Raw genomic sequence first — 21,679 nt, forward strand, 5'->3', positions numbered from 1 at the left:
TCCTTGAGTTTAAGGAAATTCACTGGTCTCCAAACCTTTTCTGTCTTTCTTTTCAACAGTGAGTAAACTTACCCCTCTAGCTTCTTTAGATCACGTATACCTGCCGGATCAAAATTTTCTTCATTTAAAAACAGAAAAGCAAACAAATATTACATTCTTCCCTACCACCGCCATTTCAGGATGAAGTTAAGTTCCAAAGAGTATTTGTTCTAAAAAAAAAAAAAAAGAGCCAAGTCTGGAAAATCAATACACTGACAGGAGAAACTTTCTTTCTTTGATTCTGCCAGAGGATGCGGGCATTAGGTTGTATCCCACTTGGTTTTAGGTTTTTCACTAGTTCTGTATTGCCTGGAGCTCAGTCACTAGTAAGATGCTGGTAAAGATAATGTTTAAACTACTTAGAGGATTTTTTAAAAATTTCTTCAGCAACATATATCCCTGATGTTTAGCCAGCACATGGAAGCTTTATATATTAGCGAAATCTCTGGCTTTTCACCCCACAATAGCTGTGGATTGGTCTGAATTTTGCTTCCACTTCAAACCAACCTTGCAGGCAAGTATAGTAGGGTGTTTTGTTCTTACTGCACGACTGAAGCATGCTAAAATCATCAATGTCACAGCATCCTGATGAACTCCCCAAATGAATGTAATTCACTACCAGTCTTAAAATGCTATTCTACTCTAGAGAATGAGTATTCAAAAAAGGTCCTTATTTAATCAATAGAGTAACTCCCCATGTACATTCAGACACATATAAAATCTGTTAGTGACAACATGATGGGTTTTATTGCTTTTTACTTCTATTAGCATTGCAGAACCAATTCAGCTTCGAGCAAGCTGGAATCTCCACCTTCCTATATTATATCCACCAAAAATAACAGCTGGCACAGCACAGAGGCTCTCAGGCACCTGAGTGCTATCAGTAATGGTGCTGTTAACCCAGGTTCCGCTGGGTAACCTACCCTGACCACTGAAAACACTAGGACTGCACAGCTTTAACTGAGACCCTTATTTCAGTTTACAGAGGTTTTGCTACTACACTGTACAAGGACAGAAGACACTCAGCTTAACTCTGACCCTAGGTCGTGTTTGCAGGTTAGGAAATGATTGCATTTTTCATTGTCCAGCTGCTGCATTAATATAATGTCCCATTATAATATTTTTACACAGATGATTTCTGTGCAGCAGAATTATGTTAAAAACTGGGAGGTGTCATTCAATTTGGTTAAGGAAGCGATAAAGATATTGACCCACAACACTTGCAGAACTGGATGGAAAAAGAGACAAGAACCTGTGTGTCTGCAGCATTCTGATCTGTTTCTGTGGATGGTAAAAATACAGCTTGAATCTATATTACTGTAAAAGCATTACCTAGAAGAGAGGGGAATTTTCCAATTAAGGAAAAAAAGAAAAAGAATAAAACGCCAAACATTGTCTTAAAGAATGTTTAGATGAAATTCTGAGCAATCTTTCTTATTTCATCCCATATCAATTCTGATTATCTGGTGTCAAGGTTTCACAAAAATAGACTTAAAGTAGCAGTTTGGATTTTGATTACAGCACTGATTAACCTGTCAATGGTGGTAGGTCTGTGATAAATCCTTTTTTAGACTACAATAGAAGTGGCGTCATACTCTGCAGTTACTGGACGTGAGATGATGCAGATCCCTCCAAGCCAGGGTTCCAGTCTGAGTTTTGATTTTGCACACCTCAAAATTCAGGAGAGTTTGACTGAAGGAGTTTGTCTTAGTTTCATTTTTAGTGGATGCACTGTAGGGAGCTTCCAGCTCTATCTGGTCATTATGGAAATGGCAGGTTAGGTGCTGCTGGAGACACAGAGGCCAGTGCCATGAGATACAGGAAACAGAGAGGAAGGAGAAAGCAGGAAACAGAGAGTTTCAGAATGGGAAACAGAGAGGAAGGAGGAAAAGTTCTTGACGTTCTCACATGCAGCGCAGGATGCAATGGTCAGAAAGCAAAAAAAACTCCCAGCAGATTAAAAATTAGAGCCGGGAAAGTGAGTTTGCAGCTCAGGCAGTCTGTACAAGGAGATAATGATGTTAATTCCTGTGAGTAGTGAGCTGGATTCTGATCAACCTTGTGTAAGCAGGTGTGCTCCAGAGATAGCAAGGAGCAGAAAAAACAGGTTAATTACTATTTTTAGCAATGCAATAAGGGCAGACTGGACAAGTTAGCACTATTTCCCTGACAAATAGACTGTGGGTGCTCAGGGAGCACAAGCCTCTGAGATGGCAACTACTAATCGAAAACTCTCTATGAGCTGGGGAGAGGCAGGTTGCATCCACAGAAGAACATACTCAGTCCCTCACTGTGAGAACTGGTCTGCTCTTATACCCTGCCATCCCTTCAGTGTCTTTCTGGGACCAAGGCTTGTCCTGGTGAGTCACCTGGCTGCTAAATGCCAGGGGAGACCTCCCCTTGGAGCCAGTGCTCCCTCTGGTACTAGCTCCCAGAGCCAAGAAAGTAGTTCCCTCTTGATGGCATGAGAAATCCCAGGCCTCCCACGCTCACTCACAGGGCTGGAGCAGGGACATAAAAATAGAGGGCAGGGAGAGCGAGCCTGTCCCTAGTACTTCTTTGGAGCAGAGGAAGGAAGGGGAAGAAATAAAGCAAAACAAGTAGATATACGCAGTTCCTGAAGACTGCTTCTAGCGGCCCAGGAGAATGACTGTAGGACATGCATGAGCAGGAAGCCATAATGGCTTAGGGACACCTGAGGCGGAGGCAGATAAGCACTGAGGAGACCCTGAGGGGAAAGAGGATGCTCTCAGTATTAAATTATCTTATTGGGGTCCTTATTATCATCAAGATGGGGGATAAGTGTCCTAGAGAAAACAGGACCCTGACCACCAAATGGTATTAGAGTTGCCTTGATGGCCGGGTGATGAAGTTAGTGATCTGGTGGTAAAAATCCTCCTACCATGCTCTTCTCTTTTGCATCATCTGATCACCTCTGTATAATTCAGAAACTTTATCAAAATAGTCATACCCTCTCTTTGCAAGTTGCAACGTGTCCATAGGATGGTGATCTCTTTCTTTCTCTGTTACCTGCTACAGTTTTTACAGACTTAAGACACTCTGCTGAATCAGAGTCTCTCCTGAGATAAAGTTATCATGGGAGAAAAGCTCCCTGTTTTTCTTTTTGCCTGGTTTTCTTTTAGTAAATGGGATGGGAAGAAGGCTGCTTACCTTCACAAAGTACTTTTTTTCTTAGGTATGAGTACAAATATGTGACTCTAAGATCTACGACAGATCATCTGAGTGGTTGGAATCTGAGGTGACTTTTGTCATGTGCAATTCGGGACAGTTTTGTGTCTAGAGCACATATAGTCATCTCCACAGCATGCAGATTAGAGGGGGGAAGATGCTCTAAGACAGCATTGTGGCCTGCAGCAAATATTTTAATGCAAGATAACTCTCTACAACAGTTTTTAATATCAAGCTACTTAATACAAATACTTATTCTTCATGTAATTTTATAGTTTCCCAGAATGTCTCAAACCGTAGTCCTGGGTAATGCACAGTCAGTGCATTAATGAATTCTGGAAGGCTGACTGCTAAGGTGATACTGGCTGCCATTTATTTCTACTTGCTAGGCTGTATGAAAAGAACCATTAAAATACCCTAATTCCTCACCTGATAATTTCTGTCATTGTTAATACTGTCACTGACAGAGGGACATTAGGCGGGCCTATGAAGAAGTTTTTAAAACTGATTGTTTGTGAAGACTTCTCCCAATTCAAAACCAGAAATTATGAAAAGTCTGAATGCTCTTGCCTCCCTGATGGGACGCAAACTTACAGAGTGGCGCTCTGCAGCTCTGCACATGCCAGTTCAGCTCACTGAGTTCAGTGATGGATCAGCTGCTTGCACTGTAAGACAGTTAAAGGTGGGGCTAGGGCTACAGGTACAGGCAGCGTCTAAACAGAAAAGCCAATTTTTTTTTCAAAGGAAATGAAAATAAGTATGTTTCATTCTGAAACTGCCTGGTGGTGTTACCAAAGAAAAGTATGGATATAAGGAATAGTGGCATCATTCTGGTGGGGATTCAGTCTGTTGTAATTCCCACAGTGTGTTGTGCTGTCTCTGACATGCAGCTCTCTTTCTGTCAGTAAATATATATATCCATCTAAAGTTTGTAGACAACAGAGAATTTCTTTAATTTGAATTTTCTGAGTCTACCGTAACTGTGCTCATTTTGTTTCGGTCTTTACTAAATTTTCTAAAAGACCTCATTGACTCCCCACGAGTTTTTTTGAGACTGGCCAAGCTGAGTGGCTTCTTCAGTTCAAGGTCCTTGTCAGGGGATTCTCAGAGAGGTGCTCTGGCAGCTGCATAGCAAAGTTGTATCTTGTCAGATGCATAACAATTGGAATTACTCAGGTTGTTTTCTAATGGCAGATTTCCCATCAGGAAATATCATTTTGAAAACTAGACTTCCTATGGGAATATATCAATTTACACAAAATGCCGGAGTCTTTTTCAGTCTGTGAGAAAATCAGAATGAACTGTTTTGACCTTACCGCAATGAAGCATTTGAATAATTTACTTCATTTGCAACTATACTATAGTATACTTCACTGTAAAATTGACATGAAACACTTAAAATTTAATTCCTTTACACAAAAAGATTTACTCCCAAGCTGTTTTCCTATATACGATTTTATTTCCAGGAAACTTCAGATTTATTCTTGTTCATTCCAGCATGTGGAATGGAAAGAAAGAGAAATCAGAGTTTCGTGCAAAGCAGAAATTCAGATTGCTGCTCAGATCCAGCACCTATTCAGTACCATGGGCATTTGAAAGACCAACTGGTGCATAGCTGGAGTACCACACAAAGCAAACAAACAAAAAACCCCAAGGGCTGAAATCTGTTCCCAGTAAATATTTGAGTAATTTCAAAGTATTCATCAACTGTGGTCTGTCCATGAACAATTTGCAAACAGCCAACAAGTGCCAAATTTCACAAACAAACTGTTCATCGCAAATAGTTTGCCTCTTCACTGTGACTGAGATGTGTGTCATTAAGAAGCCAACTGCTCTTATTAAACAAGCTTTTTACCCTTGCCATAGTAAAAACTGTATGTGAAGAGCAGGACAATTGATTTTAAGGGAAATGATATTTTGAAAACCTTGCTTAGACATTTCTTCATAAAAATATGTACCGCTTTTTATCCAAGGATTCCCAAGCCCAGTGAGCATCATTATTTCCATTTTAGTAGCAGAAAAAACAACGCAAAAGGAGAAACTACACAATTTATCTCAGATTCCATTTCAGATAAGAAGAGCCATGAATGGAATTAGCTCTCTTGAGTTCCATTTCATAAAACAGTATCTATAGGATGATAAATTGGCTTTTATGTATAATGGGTATTAGTGTGGTGCTCATCACAGAAGATGCTGTATAACTCAAAAGAATTCAACTTAGGAGTTTATGTAGCAGGCTTACAATATAGGTCTGTATGCTCTTCCTTTTCTAGACGTGGAAAACGAGGCATAGATTGCAAATTGTTTTGCAGCATTTGGGGGTGGCAGTGAAGAAGTAGTGTGAGGCTAGTGGTGCTGTCTCAGCCTTTTCTGGCCTCCTCTCTCTTAATTTGTCTCTCTTATCATCATCTCTAAATTCACCTTAGAGCAATTGCCCAAAGTACTTTGATTTCAAGACGTGCACACAGATAAAACATTCTACACTCAGAAACTGAAGGTAAAACCAAAAAAAAAAAAGCCCCAACACTGAAGCAGCTCACTGAAGGCAGCTGGTGATGATTCCTCCTTGATTATTGCTTAATGACTGCTATTTGCAAGCACCTTATCCCAGGAGGACTTTCTTGGGGAAAAGCCATGGGAAGAAGTCTTCTTGAAGAGGTGTCATCTGTCATGACAAGTTGCCTGTCCTGATGAGTCTGGTGCTGAGACCGCATTATGATGACTGATGAGGCCGTCCGGAGCAGTTAACTCAGCCATTTGTAATCATTTCTCTTACAGGCCTTTCAGTAATCACTTTGGGAAATTCTCTTTGAACAGTGCTGGTTCTGGGGAGAGGAGAAGCAATGTTATTTCGCTTTTGCAGGAAAGGATTTGACGTAAACTTGGGGAAAAATTAAAAACAAAAATAAGTATAAAATATCTTACTGTCCTTCTAGATATTCCTGCAAGGTTATTTTGTTTTATTTTTGTGTAGATTAAAGCCCCATCCACACACTGGCTCTGTTCCAGATGCGCAGTTTCCCTTTCACAAGATAGAGTGAAGCCATTTGGCAGACAGGGCTGGACTACCCTGGGGAGAAGGAAACAAACAGTAAAGGGTGTTTTCTAAACTTTGCTACCATTTTGCAGTGTGAATTTGAGCAGGTCATTTAATCCTATGGTTTCTTAGTACCCTTACACATGAAAGGTACATAATTCTGCATCAAATCCATTATGTCAAATTTTTTGCATGTGGTTCATGTCTTCCACTAATTGTTTTACAGCTCCTTACGTTTCAGCTCCTTGTGGGCCATTTCTCCCAGCCCTTCTCACCAGTTTTGCCACATCTGAGGAAGGCTGTAGGAGTATGTGAGAATACGTAACAGAGAAAACAGAAAGTTCCTCTTTCTGTGATAGGCAGATGATGACAACCTGCCTATTGCTACTCATCTTAGACTGTCTTCTTGAGTATTTGCATGGTCATCTTTATACCAGAAGCCAAATATAACACTGAGTAGGACTTCACAGCAGCATGGTTTGATCAGCAGAGGTAGCCTGGGCCATCCTGCCCCACACACAAGGCCCTGACTTGAGCTGGAGCACCATCTTTTGTATTACTTAACAGAACTACTCTGGTGCCATCCAGCAGAGGATAGTGGTGACTAGTGGTATCAGCTGCTTTACAACATCACTCACCTCTCTTATGTGAATGCTGAGAATTAGTTAACATTTAAGATCTTTGGAAAACAGCTATACAGAGCAAACTTATGCCACAGTGGTAAAAAACAACAACAACAACAACAAAAAACACCAAAAAAATCAGGGTATCTCCAAATATATTGCTTCTCATTTTTCTTTTGCACCTGAAAAACAGAATGAGTAATTTCCCTTTTCCAATCTCTACTCATAGTCAACTCAGAGGTGTCTATCTGGGTGAAGACAGGAGTTTCTAGTGCCTCACTCAGATGCTTTATGGCCTTCATTTTGGCAGCACTTGCAGAACTTCCTTAAGAAGTACTTTCACATCTAAATACCCCACAGTTGTAGTCAGAGATGCTGTCCTTTACCTTAAGCAAAATTAAATGTTGCAGTGAAAATAGACAATATAAGCACATTGGCATCTTTCCCAGTAAAGGGAATATGAAGTAGTTTTTATTGTTACTGCCAAGACAGCTGTGTTTTAGATTGAAATAGTCATCGCACCCTTTTGCTATTTCTAGAAATAATGCAGCTTGCCTACAAATAACAAATGTCTAGTATTTTTTCTGGTACCAAAACACCCTGCACATTTGTTGCTATTCTGCAACACTATATCTTAACAAAAATGCCTAATGCAGTAAAGAAATGTTTTTAGCCGTACAAATGGCAGGAAATTCATAACTGTCACTGCTTCACGGTTTGTGTCAGTGGTACATATGTAGGGCTTCATATAATTCCTCAGAGTGTTTGCTTTATGTTTTGGTTCAGCAGGCATATTTTTAGAAGCTTCTTCTTCTAAAATGCCATCTTTGGATTGCAAAGTTTCAGAATTGTTCCATGTATTAAAGCTGGACAAAGGCTCTGGACCTGCCGTGACCTCTCTAAAGGTGTTTTCCCTGTCTGTGTGGTACAGTCAAGGCATAGTTTCTATGGGAGGTATCGCTCCAGGATTTCTGTCTCTTTTGTATGGGAAATCTCTAGTTTTTACCTGAAGTTCCTGTATTTTATTTCCTTTGCCTGTGGCCTTTTTAAATGTGAAGGTGTGGAGCTGTCTTACTTAAAAGCCCTTGGATGTGTATTTCTATCTGTGGGACCATTATTGAGCCTTCTGCCAACATTATTTTTCACATGCACTTGTGTATAAGCCTAGAATTTCCCTCCTTTTACAGAAGCAATAATAGTAATAATGATAGTAATGAGGAAAAATAAGGCTGACTTATGCCACTGCTGTTGCTTTCTTCCAAATAACCAGTATTTACTGTCCACCATTTGCAGCTGGCATTGTTGAATGGTTCCAGGCAGCGAAACAAGGCTGGCTTGCACCTGAGGTGAGCTTATGCCAGCTGGTGGATGAGTGACTGTTCTGGACATTGCCCCATGCTCTTTGAGGAAGAAAGGAGTATATGTAGCAGTAGTATAGGATACAGGGAATGCGAGTTCCCTGGGGAAACCTGGATAAATCAACTTGAGCGAAGTAAAGACACCTCTCAGGTTTACTCAGGCTGAACTGGGAATTGTCTCGTGTCTGTATTATCAACCATAGGAAAAAAGTTTGTTCCTTCCTTCTGATATGTGATAGGTGTGTGAAAATGAACTTTGTCTCCTCTTCACCCCCATCCAAGCTTAGTGCTGCAGTGCAGTGGAAGAGAGGGTTTTAAATGCTCAGGTCATGTGTGTTTGTAGATGGATTTGAGTTGGAAGCAGCATAGGAAAGAAGAAAATGTTTCCTATACTTTGTTACAATTGTCTCCAGAGCCAGAAGTACTGACATGGCATGAAAGCGTGGGAGGAGAAGTAACCTACCACTATTTTCTTCATGATCAAAGAAGTCTTTAAAAGGTGATGCAGGCTGGCTTCTCTGAGGGTGAAAAGCCTCCTGCAGACCACAAAGGTTCAGGTCTGCACAGACACCTACAAATACTCATTCCCCAGACATTTAAATGTTCAAGGGATTTTTGCATGTGTCTTTGTCCACTGACAAGAAATACAGACACAAAAATAAGTGAGCATTGAATGCCATGCCTTGAAAACAAGATACACAGATCAAAAGGCAGGTGTTGAGAAAAATAAAAGCTTGTATTAAAATTTGCAGATACTGTGGGCCACTGAGTATCTAAATAGCTGCAGCTCTCTTAAAGTGATAACTGCTTAGTGATGTAAGTTTATATATGCATTCTGGTTTGCTAAACAGTCAATGTAGTACAAAAGAGGGTTTTAAGTGTATAAAGAGCAGGAGGTTGTTTCTGGCTTTATTTCTTTCTTTTTCCTTAATCCCACTGCTTAAAATGATACAGGAAGTGTGCAGATCTGATGAGAGACTCCCACTGGGGGGGTGTGTTAAATATGGAAGTAGCTATGCAGAAATCTGAGGTAAAGGCTCTCTGTGGTTTGAAGTCAGTATGTGTAATGAATTATTAAAATGCTGTCAAAACAACTATTTTTTTTCCTTGAAAACCTGGCCACTATGCTTCTAGAGGTTATGTTAACTGGGTGCAGACAAAGGGAAAGTGCATGTAGCGGAGTAATCAGAGACGTGCAAATAGGTGGACACTGAGAATACGTGGGATCAGGACCCCAGTTGTGACAGATGAGAATCATACTGGTATAGCATATATACCGGCATAGCAATCATACTGGTATAGTATGGTGTATATATATATAATATATACTGGTATAGTAATCATACTGGTAAGCAACTGCTCTGAAGTCCTTTGGACGAGGAACACTGTAATGAAGAGTTCTTTTGGGGGCCAGTCCAGCAGGCGCTGCAAGGGTTCCTGGTGACGGCACGTGGAGGAAATCTCTAATGTTGACACACATGTACCAAACATTAATACTGCCTTTCAGTTGTTCTGTTGGAGGTTTTTCTAAGCTAGACAAATATACCAGACAACAGTGGAAGGATCACTCTATTTTTACACATACAGAAAAAATTCAGAACATCCACAACCTGAAGTACTTTAGTGTGCCTCAGTGGAAAAGTTAGCAATTCCACAGACTTTCATCTTGCTCTTCCCCGCTGTCTGCAGTGTCTGGAGGTCTGTCTGTGCTGCAGGAAACAGCTGGAGTTAATGGCTTCTGGTTTTCACTGCATACCTGGTCAGTAATTCAGATGCGTTGGTTATCAGTCCAAAGACAAGGGCAAGTATTGCCCTGTGTTGAAATACCACAGCCCCACAAAGTCACCACCCCAACAGCCCTCTTCTGGTTGTGATCCTAAAATATCTAAAAGCTGATACAATGCACCAGCATCCAAAACTCAGAATATGTGATTGTACATGGAGCTTTGCCGCTAAAGGGCTGTTCCCCTTTGTTTAGCAAAGCTACAGGCTAGACAAGCAGGAGAAGCGCATCCCTTGCCATAGTCCTGCCAGCAGCCTTGACTTTTGAGGGGACAAACTAGAGTTGAGAGAAGTTCGATTACTAATGCTCAGTCCTTTGTTTTCTCTGTGTTGGCCACAGAGATGCTTAATTGTGCTGTAAAAGATTATTACAGCAACGATCAGTCTACTGTTGGATTTTTTTAGAGGTTTCTTGTACATACGCAGATGAGTAACAACTTTAAGCCATTCCTAGTCTGGTCTGTAATTGAGACCCTGAGCTCTTTATCAGTGATTCATTGCCGATTTGTGGTGTCTTACTGGGCAGGTCTTCAGCAGCTGCAGAGCATCTGAGATGCAGCAGTATGCTCTAGATGGCAGTATATTTTTAAACTATATTAGCTGAGCTGGGTAGATTATAAGCTTGGTCATTTTAATTGTTTTTTTTTAATGCTCTTTGCGTGCCACTTGCTTTCAAAGTAGAAATTTAAAAACTTCTTAGATTTTACAATATACATGCAAATACTAAGAAGAATTCACAGAAAGCAGCAAAGAAAACAATATTGTGCTCCCCTGCACTTTTAACAGGAAAATGTGGGTTACTTTTTTTCCTGTAATGAACAGCAACACACAATACTTTGCTATTATTTCCCTGTTGCAGTGCCTTGGTGGAATTGTCATTTGGGTGTTTTGTGCTCCTCTTCCAGAGCCAAGGTCTGTTGATCGAACCCTTTCTCCCAGACTTAGCATAGATTCTCCTTGCATCAATAAATGTCCATGGGATGTGGTAGGTAGAGGTGCTGCCTAGTCAGTACAAAAGAATGAGGCTGTGGAGTACCTGTTGGTGGATTGAATTGGTCAGTTTTGAGGCATTTGGGTTTTTTTCAATCAAAAGTTACTATTAGCTGTGAAAAAGAGATGGAAAAAACCCCTTTGCTAACAGAAAGGGGTTAAAAGAAAATTTTAAATAAGCTATACAAAGACAAAAAAAAATCCAGAATGATAACACAGTTGTTGAGTTAAATACATTTTTATTAGTGACACATGCTTCATGTACAGGAAGTGTATCCTATTCCCAAATTTACTCATCAAGCATCTGCCAGTCAGTGCTGTTGATCACTTCTATGCCTCGTGCGATACGTCTGACTGAATCCACTACCACAGGTCTGCTACAGCCCACTAAATGCAAATTTCTTCTTTGCAGTAATCCAGCATAGGTTTGGTGACACACATGCTATCGTTTATTTGCACCCATCAGGCTTTTGATACGACATAAAATCTTTGTAACATAATGCATTATTAAATACATTTTCCAACTGATAAAGATAAACTTGACAGACTGTCAGCAAACATTTTCATACTTTAGAAGAGGTTGTAAAAAGAAGCCCTGGAGTATATCCACCCATTACTGTAAGTAAAGTTCACCAAATCTTCAGAGCAAGAAACTGCATGGAATGAGCTTGCCCTTTGCCTCGTTCCCCATCTTGACTATAAACAGAGTTTGAATTTGCTTCTGAATGTCATTTAGACAATGATTTGTATGAGCATAATTGAGTCTGGATTATTCGTGAAGCATTTACTTGGGCTGTTTGTTGGTTTTGGTGCTACTTGGTCACCTCAATATAATGTGTTTTTTGTGCTTTCATGGATGACTGAGTATATTTGTAGATGGGAAGAGGGGAAAAGTGAAAGTTTCTAAGAGGCTGTATGAGTACTGTTAGTGTGATTGTGAGAATCAGTTGTGATTGTGAGAGCTTACAGGGAATTCTAAGGCAATCTTTTTCCCCCTGGTTGCATCCCTTTACCTCCAAAAAACTGAAACCAAGAACTTCTGTGGAAACAGGAGCTCAGAAAACCTTCATCAAGGAGCTCTGGGGTTTGCGCTTTCAGCTAGACAGAGGCAAGCCCAAATGTCTTGCCGGTCATAGCCAACCAGGGCTTCGTAAATGGCAGGATCCCGAGAGCTCTTTAGCAAGATGGAGATGTTGGGCTTCAGGGCCCCACAGTATTGGATCTGCCTCTTCCCAGGATGTCCTCGGCCTGCCTCTGGTTTATAGGAGAAGTCTGCAGAGGTTTCCATTTGGCTTTTTTTTTTTTTTTTTTTTTTAATAGGGAAAAAGATAATTGTGTAATATGCTTTCTGTGGAAAATTGCTACCTTTTACTTAGAACTGGAATAACCTTTTCTGAAATGTCAGGCTTTGGCAGAGATTGGAAAATCCACATCTTAATGGAGGCTGTTTCTAAACACAACATTGTAATATTTGCTAATAACTGCTCTATTGATTGCTGTTATAAACCAGAGGCACAAACACTACTCATGTTGATTTCTGATTTCCATGCAAACAAATGTGAATGATTTTAAGATGTTTCCAGCTGTAGATGTAGCTGAAAGTATACATTGATCTTGGTTATTAACTTAAATATTTTGTTGCAACTCTGATATCTAGGGAACAGGTAGATGCAGGTTTGTCAGATTTACCAGCAAGAAAATGGGAATAATATAGCCCAGCAAAGTGTGAAAGCTTATCCACAGTGTAATGAAGCAATATCCAAAGATAGTAATAAGCAATATTTGGTTACATGTAGGTGCACTTTTGGTTTAAAAAGGCTTTTTTTTTTTAATCATATATTAACTTATTTTTATTTTATCATAATTTTTGATTAAAATTCAATTACATTTCTTCACTGCACAGAACTTTAGAAAACTATGTATGTTAATTGCTGGGGATATTTCTTCCTTCTTTCAGAAAGTGCAAAAAAGGGAGGAAATCCTGTTTGTTTAAAAATGACCCAAGGAGAAAGCTTTTCTTGTTGTTCCGTTTTTATATGAACATGCAGGGTTATTCTATTAAAGAGGTATTTTTCATTAAAATAATACATAAATATTGTATTTAATGAATTTGTGGCCTTGAGGCTTGACTTCAGTACACATGAACCATTTTCTATTTTTTTACCAAAACTCTTGGTGAACTGAATGAATTTCACATCCCCTAAGGAGATTCCTTTGCACAAGTTTAAAACCAGAAATGTGAAATGTTCTCTTCAGCTGCACGTTTCTAGCTGTGATGGAGTATCTTGGATCAGGATTTGGCCCTGGATATTCCTTTAGGCAGGAATATCAGAGAAACCTCTGTTGTGCCTTGCCATACTTCTGGCTAGTAAAAATGGAACTGTCAGCTTCCAGTTGCTAATCCATTAATTTTTTTTAAAGGTTAGGGTTACTGTTGACAAGTGAAAGAGCACCCTGGTACAGACAACCAGAATGGGAGGTTAGCATATTTTAAAAAGAAGGAGACAAAATTTTCTTAGTGCTTTTTGGCTTCAATATGAATTGTTTTAGAGAGGGGGAAAATCGCTTTATTTTGTAAAATGGGTGCAGTGTGGTCTACATTTGCATTACCCTTGCTGCACAAGAAGCCTTTATTTAGCTGATACAGTCTTCTGTTACATCTCTGGATGTAAAATGCCCTGGAGGTGGAAGAGGAAAGGTCTCTCCTTTTCCTAACCTATAGCTCATTCTGAAATCAAATCATTCTTCACTGTGAAGAGGAGCCTCTTGGCTATACAAAAACCTTTTACCCAGCATCTTTCTCTGAGATAACTTAATTGGGAAAGATTCATAACTTCTGATACAATCTTCTTGTCTTCAAGTTCAGACCAATAGCCCAAGAAAATCATCTGAGATGAAGTTCCAAAATTAATCCTAAAGAATATGAGGAAAAGGAGTTCTTAAGTTAAAATGAATTGAACTGAATCCATTCTGTTCTTTAAAAATAGAGAAGAACTTTCAATTTTTTATGTTATCTCCTATGTACCTCTTGCTGCTGATAGAGGGGAGGTTCAGGTGCCTGGACAGCCCTGTCTTCTCTGCTCAGATGTTCAACTTTATTTTTTATCTCAATTTACTGCATATATTGGTGACAGAGGGAACGTTTCCACTTAGCTGAGTCTGAGTGTAGGCATGATTTCTGAAGAATGCAATGCATAGAAGCATTTTTCTGAAGGTGAGGAGTGACGGGAAATTTGGGGTACTGCAGCTGATCCCTGTGTTACTGATTCCCAGATATGGCTGGTCAGGGTAGTAGCAGTGATTTAATTTTGAGTTCTGTGGCTGAGTTAGGGAGAGGAATAGGAATGCATGTCAGTGATTTTCAGATTATTTTGCCATGGGAATAGAGATTGGGAGAAGGTCAGTTTTTCGTTTGGGTGAAGTTTTCACAAGATTGTGACCACAAGGCTTGGCTCTCTATCATTACTAAATGAATGACGTCTGTGTTTGGGTCTGTTAGGGGTAAAGAGGCCCCAGTGTTCTCATCTGTGGGAGACCTGTGATCTGTGTTGAGGATATTAAATCATTCCCCATTTTGGAGAGTCACTAGGTACCGATGTTATATAACAGCGATATTGATAATGGTCAGACATCTCACTCAAGCATAACACACATTGCTTTTAAAACCAGCTTAATTCAAGAGGTCATTTTATATTAATATTCTTCTTTTACTTACTTTGTATTAGCATCAAGGTGAAACACATTTGTAGGAAAGTCTGCTTTTAGCAACTATTATAACTGTATTAATGAAATATGACATTATTTGCCACACCCAGCTCTATCAGGGGTTACTGAAAGGTGTCAGCTATGTCTCGATGTTAGGAAGGAAAAGCCAATGTAAAGATTATTCCATTGTTACCTATCACTTCATCATTCACAGTTGAAGGCAGGACAGTAGGTTTGGTACCTACCCTCATAAATCACTGGCCTGATCTTCTGTGTTGCTACATTCCAGAAAACACAGAGGATCTTTAGTTATTGTAACTGTAACTTAGCATAGAGACCAGTTTTAATTGTGCCAGTAGGGACATTAAATTTTTTCCACTGTAGAATGTCTTACAATACAGTGTGAAGTCCATTCTTGTCTCGAAGATTATTGCTCTAAGCAGTGAGCAAGAGTTACAGCTTTTACGTAAGAATGGTTATTTTTCTCTTGGTTTTGCTTTTGCTACTCAGTTACAGGAGCGTACTAAAAATGAGACTGCACCGAGAAGAGATAGGGCACAACTCACACTTGATGTTTAAACTTCCGACAAGTCCCTCTTAAATTTTCAAGTTTTTCTTCAGTGGAAGTGGGAAGCAGGGGTATGCAGATCTTCAACAGCATCAAAGCAGTGTCTTCCTCAAGGCTTCAGCCATTTACCTTGTTTACTATTATCCACTTAAATGTGTCTTTTATTATTTCCTACTATGTATCCATTCGAGGACAGTTCTTCAGCACTCTGAATTATTACCCCAAGTTAGTTAATTCCTATTGTTACAGAAAGTTTTACCAAACTTTTTATTGAGGGGTATTACTGATCTGTTTTGTTGTTATTGCAGCAAAGCTTACTGTTGCACCTGAACTAGAAGAATTCAAGCAAGCAACGGAAGTATTCTTAGTTGACAAAAATATTAATAGATCAAAACCTGTACTTTTAATTTTCTTTCTGAACAACAAATTCTTTATGCCTTCTGTGAGAAATCACAACATATCAGCAATCCAGAGTTTTATTTTGTTCCATCAAACAAACCTTCCAAACACAAGTTTTGCCTGCCTGTATTTCTAAAAAGTTAAATCTTACCTTTCCTCTGAGGACCTCAAAAAATGAGATGAGAATACTCAGGATCCTGTTATCTTCAGAACATCCAACTTAAACATTCACAGAGAAACTCTGTGCTTTCAAACCTTATAGAATTCTGCTTTGCTCCTTGACCTTGCATGTTATTTCAGATACTGTTTCTCTTTGCACTTATAATATCATCATGGTTTTGCAGAGTTAGTGCAGGTTTGTACAGATCCTTGCGTGTTCTGGGTCACTGTAGTATTCTAATCCTCAAAAGTATCTCTGAGATTCATTCGGTTGTTGAACAAAAGCTTGGTAGATGTTTGCCTGTCCCATGTACAGGATCTCTTCATGCTAACAAAACTTAAAAAAATTGAGGGACTGAAAGCTCAAAGAGAACTTAGAATCAGTGTGAGATTAAACTTGACAGTTTTTCTAGGTGACAATAATTTTGAGATGTAAAGCAATTAATCTCCTGTCTCCCTGTGCGCGCACACATCGGGAAGGAAGAACCAACTAAGAAGTAGTAGTTGAATATTGATGCTTGTTGCATATGGTCTGTAAAGCTGTTTAAGATCTTTGCACTTGATATGTAGCGTACAAACAGCTACGTCATACGTAATGTTTATATTTCTTTTTTTTCTCTCTTTTTTTTTTTTTTTTTTTAATGAAAGGTCTGAGCACTTCGGATCTCCCAGCAAACAGCCTTTCTCTTCCTTCTGGTTACTCTGCTTGGAACTTGACGTGGGTCATGAGAGATACATCGCCTTACTTCTCTCATAGAGGACGACACAGTGAGTAGCATTTATGTTATCCTCAGGAGGCTGTAACTAACTGCCTAAGGATACTGGTATAATACTGGAGCAAAACAACACAAGTCAAATTAATGATAAAATATTCATACTGTCAGTGCCTGAGGGCACTAATAAGCCTTATTGTCCCTTAGCAGCCACCTCTGGGGCCTTTCCTCACACTGTCCATGGACCCAGGAATCATATTTCGGTCTAGCCCAACGTGTCCTTGGCCATCGCCATATCTATGGAGGTACCCGATAACCTGGGCTGCCCCAGTCTGCTCTGCTCCCTCAGAAACAAGGACCCAGACTGTAATATTTGAGTGGTATGTTGGAATCCAGCGATATTATAAAGAGAGGAGCTGTGTACCAAACTTACTTTTTTCTTGCCATCTCCTTTCATAACTTCATCCCTTCCAAAATCTGGGAATCTGTTTTCATCTGTTCCCTGGTATGACCTATTTACTGACTATCCATAGCCATTCCACTGTGAAATATGATAGTCGTAGTTAGGACCGGACTGCATAAGGCAATATCTAACATGCAATCCAGAAAGTGACTGAAGTAGAATATATCTACTATATATCTACTACCAGTCTCTATGAGGGGAGATAAGGTGCCGAGAGGCTAATAAGATTTACTCACCCCAAGCCTGTAATTATCTGCTTGAGGGAAAAGTTTGACCTACCTATATGAAGAAGTCCCATATTTCTTCAAATTTATGTTGCAGCCTTTTATGTGTGCAATATATATTCTTTCCACTGGCATACAATATCTGCTCCTAGCTGTTGTATCTGCTTGAATGATGAGGACACACCAATTTCATTTTGGAAGGGACAGTAGTACAATCTTTTTTCCCTCACTTGGTTTTCTCAGAAGTTGCAAGAATGATTTTTAATTTATCCTTTATTACTTCTTCCTAAACTATTTCAGTTTCTCGGTAATACTATTCTAAGGGAAGGCTTTGTTCTTAAAACCTAAAAGCATTGATTCCATCTGACAGCATCACATGGAGATAAATGTACTGCATCTAAGCAGAAATGATTTATTATGATTTTAGCTGGTTGCACAAGACCAAATTCTACCATATTCCAACCATCTGTTTTGCAAGGAAAGGCAGGAATTTGATGAGGTGTTACACAAAACACAATCTTCACTCTGGACAAGTCTAAACTTTTCTCCCTCAGTAGGTGTAATTCAGGAGATGTACCTTGAAACTGCTGGAGAATCTTGAAGAGACGCAGGAGTAATTTAGTTTTTTCTAGCTTTACACTTAATTTCCAAAAGTTGGCAGAACCTCCTTTAAATTAAAGGGGTGGCAGTAGCCCTCAAAGTCACGCATTTCAGACAGGAACACCCCATAGCATTTCTATGTGGACATACTGCCTGCCAATTCAGATATGCAGTGTGCAGTGGATTGATGTGGGGATGTGGAGTAGACCCTGTAAGCATAACCCAAGCTTAAGAGGTCAATTCTTAAAACTTCTCTCTGTTCCTCCACATACCTGCAGCTTATATTGTTTCTGTCCAGATTTCTGTCCAGAACTGCTGTTCAGGTTTCTGTCTAGAACTGCCATGAGTATGACAGGGATGGACAGTACCTTTCAGCAGCTGATTATTGGCTCTGGATCTAAGCAGCTCTGCAAAGGTCACGCAGGGACTCAGCAGAGCAAGGCAGAAGACAAAGTTAGACCATACAAGCTTTAGGCGAGTAACCTTGTCCCAGGACCACCCCTGCCTTCTGATTAAGTGGCTAATCCAAAATCATACAGTAAATCATTAGCAGAAATAAAACGCAGCAGTCCTTCACTACTAGAGTGTTTTCCTCTTCTGTCAGAAGCTTTCCTTGCTACTCCCAGTGTGACTGTGATTACAGAGTGCTCAATAAAACTCTATCAAAACTTTGTTTGCCTAATCATCTGATGGGACACATCTAATTAACTGGCTGACATTGCTGGAGTGGGGCAATATTAGTTGTCTTAATTACTTTTTCCCTGTGTTCCGCTATTGGAGAAATCTCTTTGATTGAAAGGCTGAGTAAATTGAAGTATAGGATCCCTCTCCCTCTGCCAAACTAAGTTTTCTGCTCCTTCGCTCAGCATTAAAAGTTCTGACAGACTGCCTCTAGTAGTTCTGGCAGGAACAGTGCTTGATGATATCTTTGAAACTACATGCAGCAATCCCAAAAGATAATCACTGGCACAACAGGATACTTGAGAATGATGCATTCACAAGACTTTTTTTCTCTTTTGTCTAGAGGTTTCTAGATTTGTCTCTATCCAAGCATTGATTAGTCATCCACCATTTCAGAGATGCAAAATCCACCTGCCTTTCACAAAATAAAGATTAAATAGGCCACATGAAGTCAAAATTATCTGGGTATTCAGCCTGCAGGGCAGGAGGAGTCTTCAAACCTCCGTATTTTTGTGTTTTCTTTTGTTCTCTTTGAGGTACACACAGACTATTTCTTCTGGCTAGAACAAACTTTTAATGCATTCTGCATATGTGTAGACTTACGGTAGCGTATTAATCTCCCATTTGCAGCCCTGATGGAACTCTGTCCTGAGGCTTACATGATTAACTGCACCCAGCCACATATTTCATTTCTTGTCCTGGTTGGTTGAATATTAATTTTCTCTTCTGTATAGGTATTGTATAAGAAATCAATTGTCCACTGCATAAAATCCATTAAGCTTCTGTAACAGGGGTTCCAGATGACGGGTGCTCCTTAAGGTCTGGAAGCCTTCATGCAGTTAATACACCCCTCTCTGTCTCATCCTTTACTTCCCCCAGGCCAGCTGACAACACTGAACCTTGAGCATGATCCTGGCAGGATATGGTAGCAATGGTGGAAAATGATACCTGTTGAAAAAAAGATTAAATGCAATTCAGCCCATCTAAATTCTGTTTTGAAAGGAACAAAGTTTCATGAGAATAACAGGCATAAGGGTTGCCATGCTGGACCTTTTGGGAACAGGAGATGGCTTTTGCTTTTTAACTCTTCTTATGCTGCCGTGCTGTCTGTGCATCTCTTTGCCAGATCCCCCCAGTAGTAGTTGAACTCCTTGGCTGTTCTGAACCATCTTTGTGCAAAATACAGAAGTACCTTTCTCAGGTTGTGTCAGGTTCTGCAATATTGTTTACAGATTTTTTTTCTCCCCTGAAGTTTAGGGAATAGTAGTGTTTTGGATTGCAAAGTTAATTGGGACTAAAACTCTGGGGGAAATAGCAGATTCAGCTACTAAATGACTAGTGTGCTTAAAAATGTCTACAAAAGATGAGTTCAGCAGAGGAGGAGCACATACCTTCAAAAGTGCATAATTATTCACAGCTTTGATTTAGGTACTAAAAGCATAATCCAAAGGATGGCTTCTAATAACAACTTATTAATAATTTCACTCAGTTCTATGTCTTCAGAAAAAAATTGACAGGGTTGTTGGGGTTTTTTTTTACACTTTCTAATGGAATGTAATCTGTGATGAGCTCATGATTTCCTGAACTGGGTTTGCTAAAAAAAAAGTTAAATGTGTTGGACTAATTTTACTATGGAATAATTTGGGGTCATTCTCACTGCGTATTTGATGCTCAGTAACATGGCAGTTGCTCAGTGAGGTGTCAGATTATTATTTTTTTTCTCTAGTAGGTTGTGTGCAACTTGCTGAATTCAAGTACTCATGTGCATGCATTCAAAATACCATTTCATTCATGTGAGCTGGATACCAGATAGATAATGTTGATGTGAAACTCAATGAGTCTGAATGTCAAACAGAAGGGAAGATGGAGAGAAAGAGGGCACCAGCCAGATGAATTTGTGTTAGCGTTAGATTCCCATGACTACTTGTTTTATAAATCTACAACAAATCAGACTAATACTGACACCTTCAGAATGATAAAGCTATCGTGATACTTGGCTCAGCATGGCATAGTGAGATGCATGGATATGAAGTAATTGTTACAAGTTCCTGTTTAGAAGGTGAGATAAATTCAGGAGTGAAATGAGGAGAATAATACTTTGTCCCAGAGGAAAAATGGCTTAATTCTTTCTTAGTAAAGATATCGCAAAAGTGGTGTACTTCCTCAATTCAAACACATCCTCTTTGCAATCTTAGAAGTACTCTAACATAGTTTCAAAAATAGCGTTATGAACATAATAGGGTAAGACTTCAATTAACAGCAGTTATTAACACCAGATGAATAGAATTGTTCCATATAAAACAGCAGATGCTGTGACCCCGTATACATATGCAAGAATTCTTGTTTAACAATTAGATGGTATTTTTGCCATGTGCAATGGTGCTGAAATCCAGGGGGAGGAAAATCACAGGAAAAGCAGCATCTGCCTAGTTAAACTGAAGGCTGTGCTAAGCAAGAAAGAAGAAAAAATCTTATTAGGGAGAAATTTTTACTTTCTTTCAAGTTATTATTTTCCTTGTGTCCTCTCTCATCTGCAGATAATACATCAATGACAGCTCAACATTTTTTCAATAATAAAATAACATACAGTAAGACAACAAATGTCTTTTCTTCCTGTCTCTCAAGGATTCATTTTCTCTAGAGATCTCTCAGACTTCATGCAAGAGGTCCCTTGTATGAATTGTCAAAATATGACAGTCCATCCAACCACTGTTTTGCGCCAACCGGAGCATGTTTTCTAACAATCGCTGTTAGTTGGTACTTCAGTCTTTTGGCCAGAACTGGCATCAGAAATGCACTTTCATCTATTGTTTTCGCTACATGCATGGGAGGCTTTGTGGACAAATATTTCTTGTGTGGAGGATGAGCTCTGTCACTTCTTAGAGCAGGAGGAATGAAAATGAGGGCTGGTGCTGGTTGTTCTCCCCACACCCTCTCATTGCACCTCACTCTGTAGCTGTCTTGAAAGACTGTGCTTGTAATTGATTGATAAAGGAGTTCTGGCCCTCTTCTTTGTAGCTTGATTTCCACTGAACAAAGCAGCTGTCAAAGATTTTGGTGATTCAGTCCCTGGTGTGCATTGAGGAGCTGGCTGGATATAAAGTATATGCTGTCATTTTAAAGATTCTCTTAACAAATAAGTGAATGGT

The 21,679-nt window shown here is 39.6% G+C and overlaps 1 protein-coding gene across 1 annotated transcript in view; it reads left to right on the forward strand.

The window, feature by feature from the left end:
- Positions 1-21,679, forward strand: part of ALK (ALK receptor tyrosine kinase) — a 330,970-nt gene that overhangs the window by 70,395 nt on the left and 238,896 nt on the right. The window contains exon 2 of the mRNA XM_074897345.1: positions 16,498-16,617. Coding sequence (XP_074753446.1) covers positions 16,498-16,617 — 120 coding nt within the window. The remainder of the gene's footprint in view (positions 1-16,497; positions 16,618-21,679) is intronic.

Source organism: Athene noctua, chromosome 1 (genome assembly GCF_965140245.1).
Source record: "Athene noctua chromosome 1, bAthNoc1.hap1.1, whole genome shotgun sequence".
In the NCBI taxonomy this organism is placed as follows: Eukaryota; Metazoa; Chordata; class Aves; order Strigiformes; family Strigidae; genus Athene; species Athene noctua.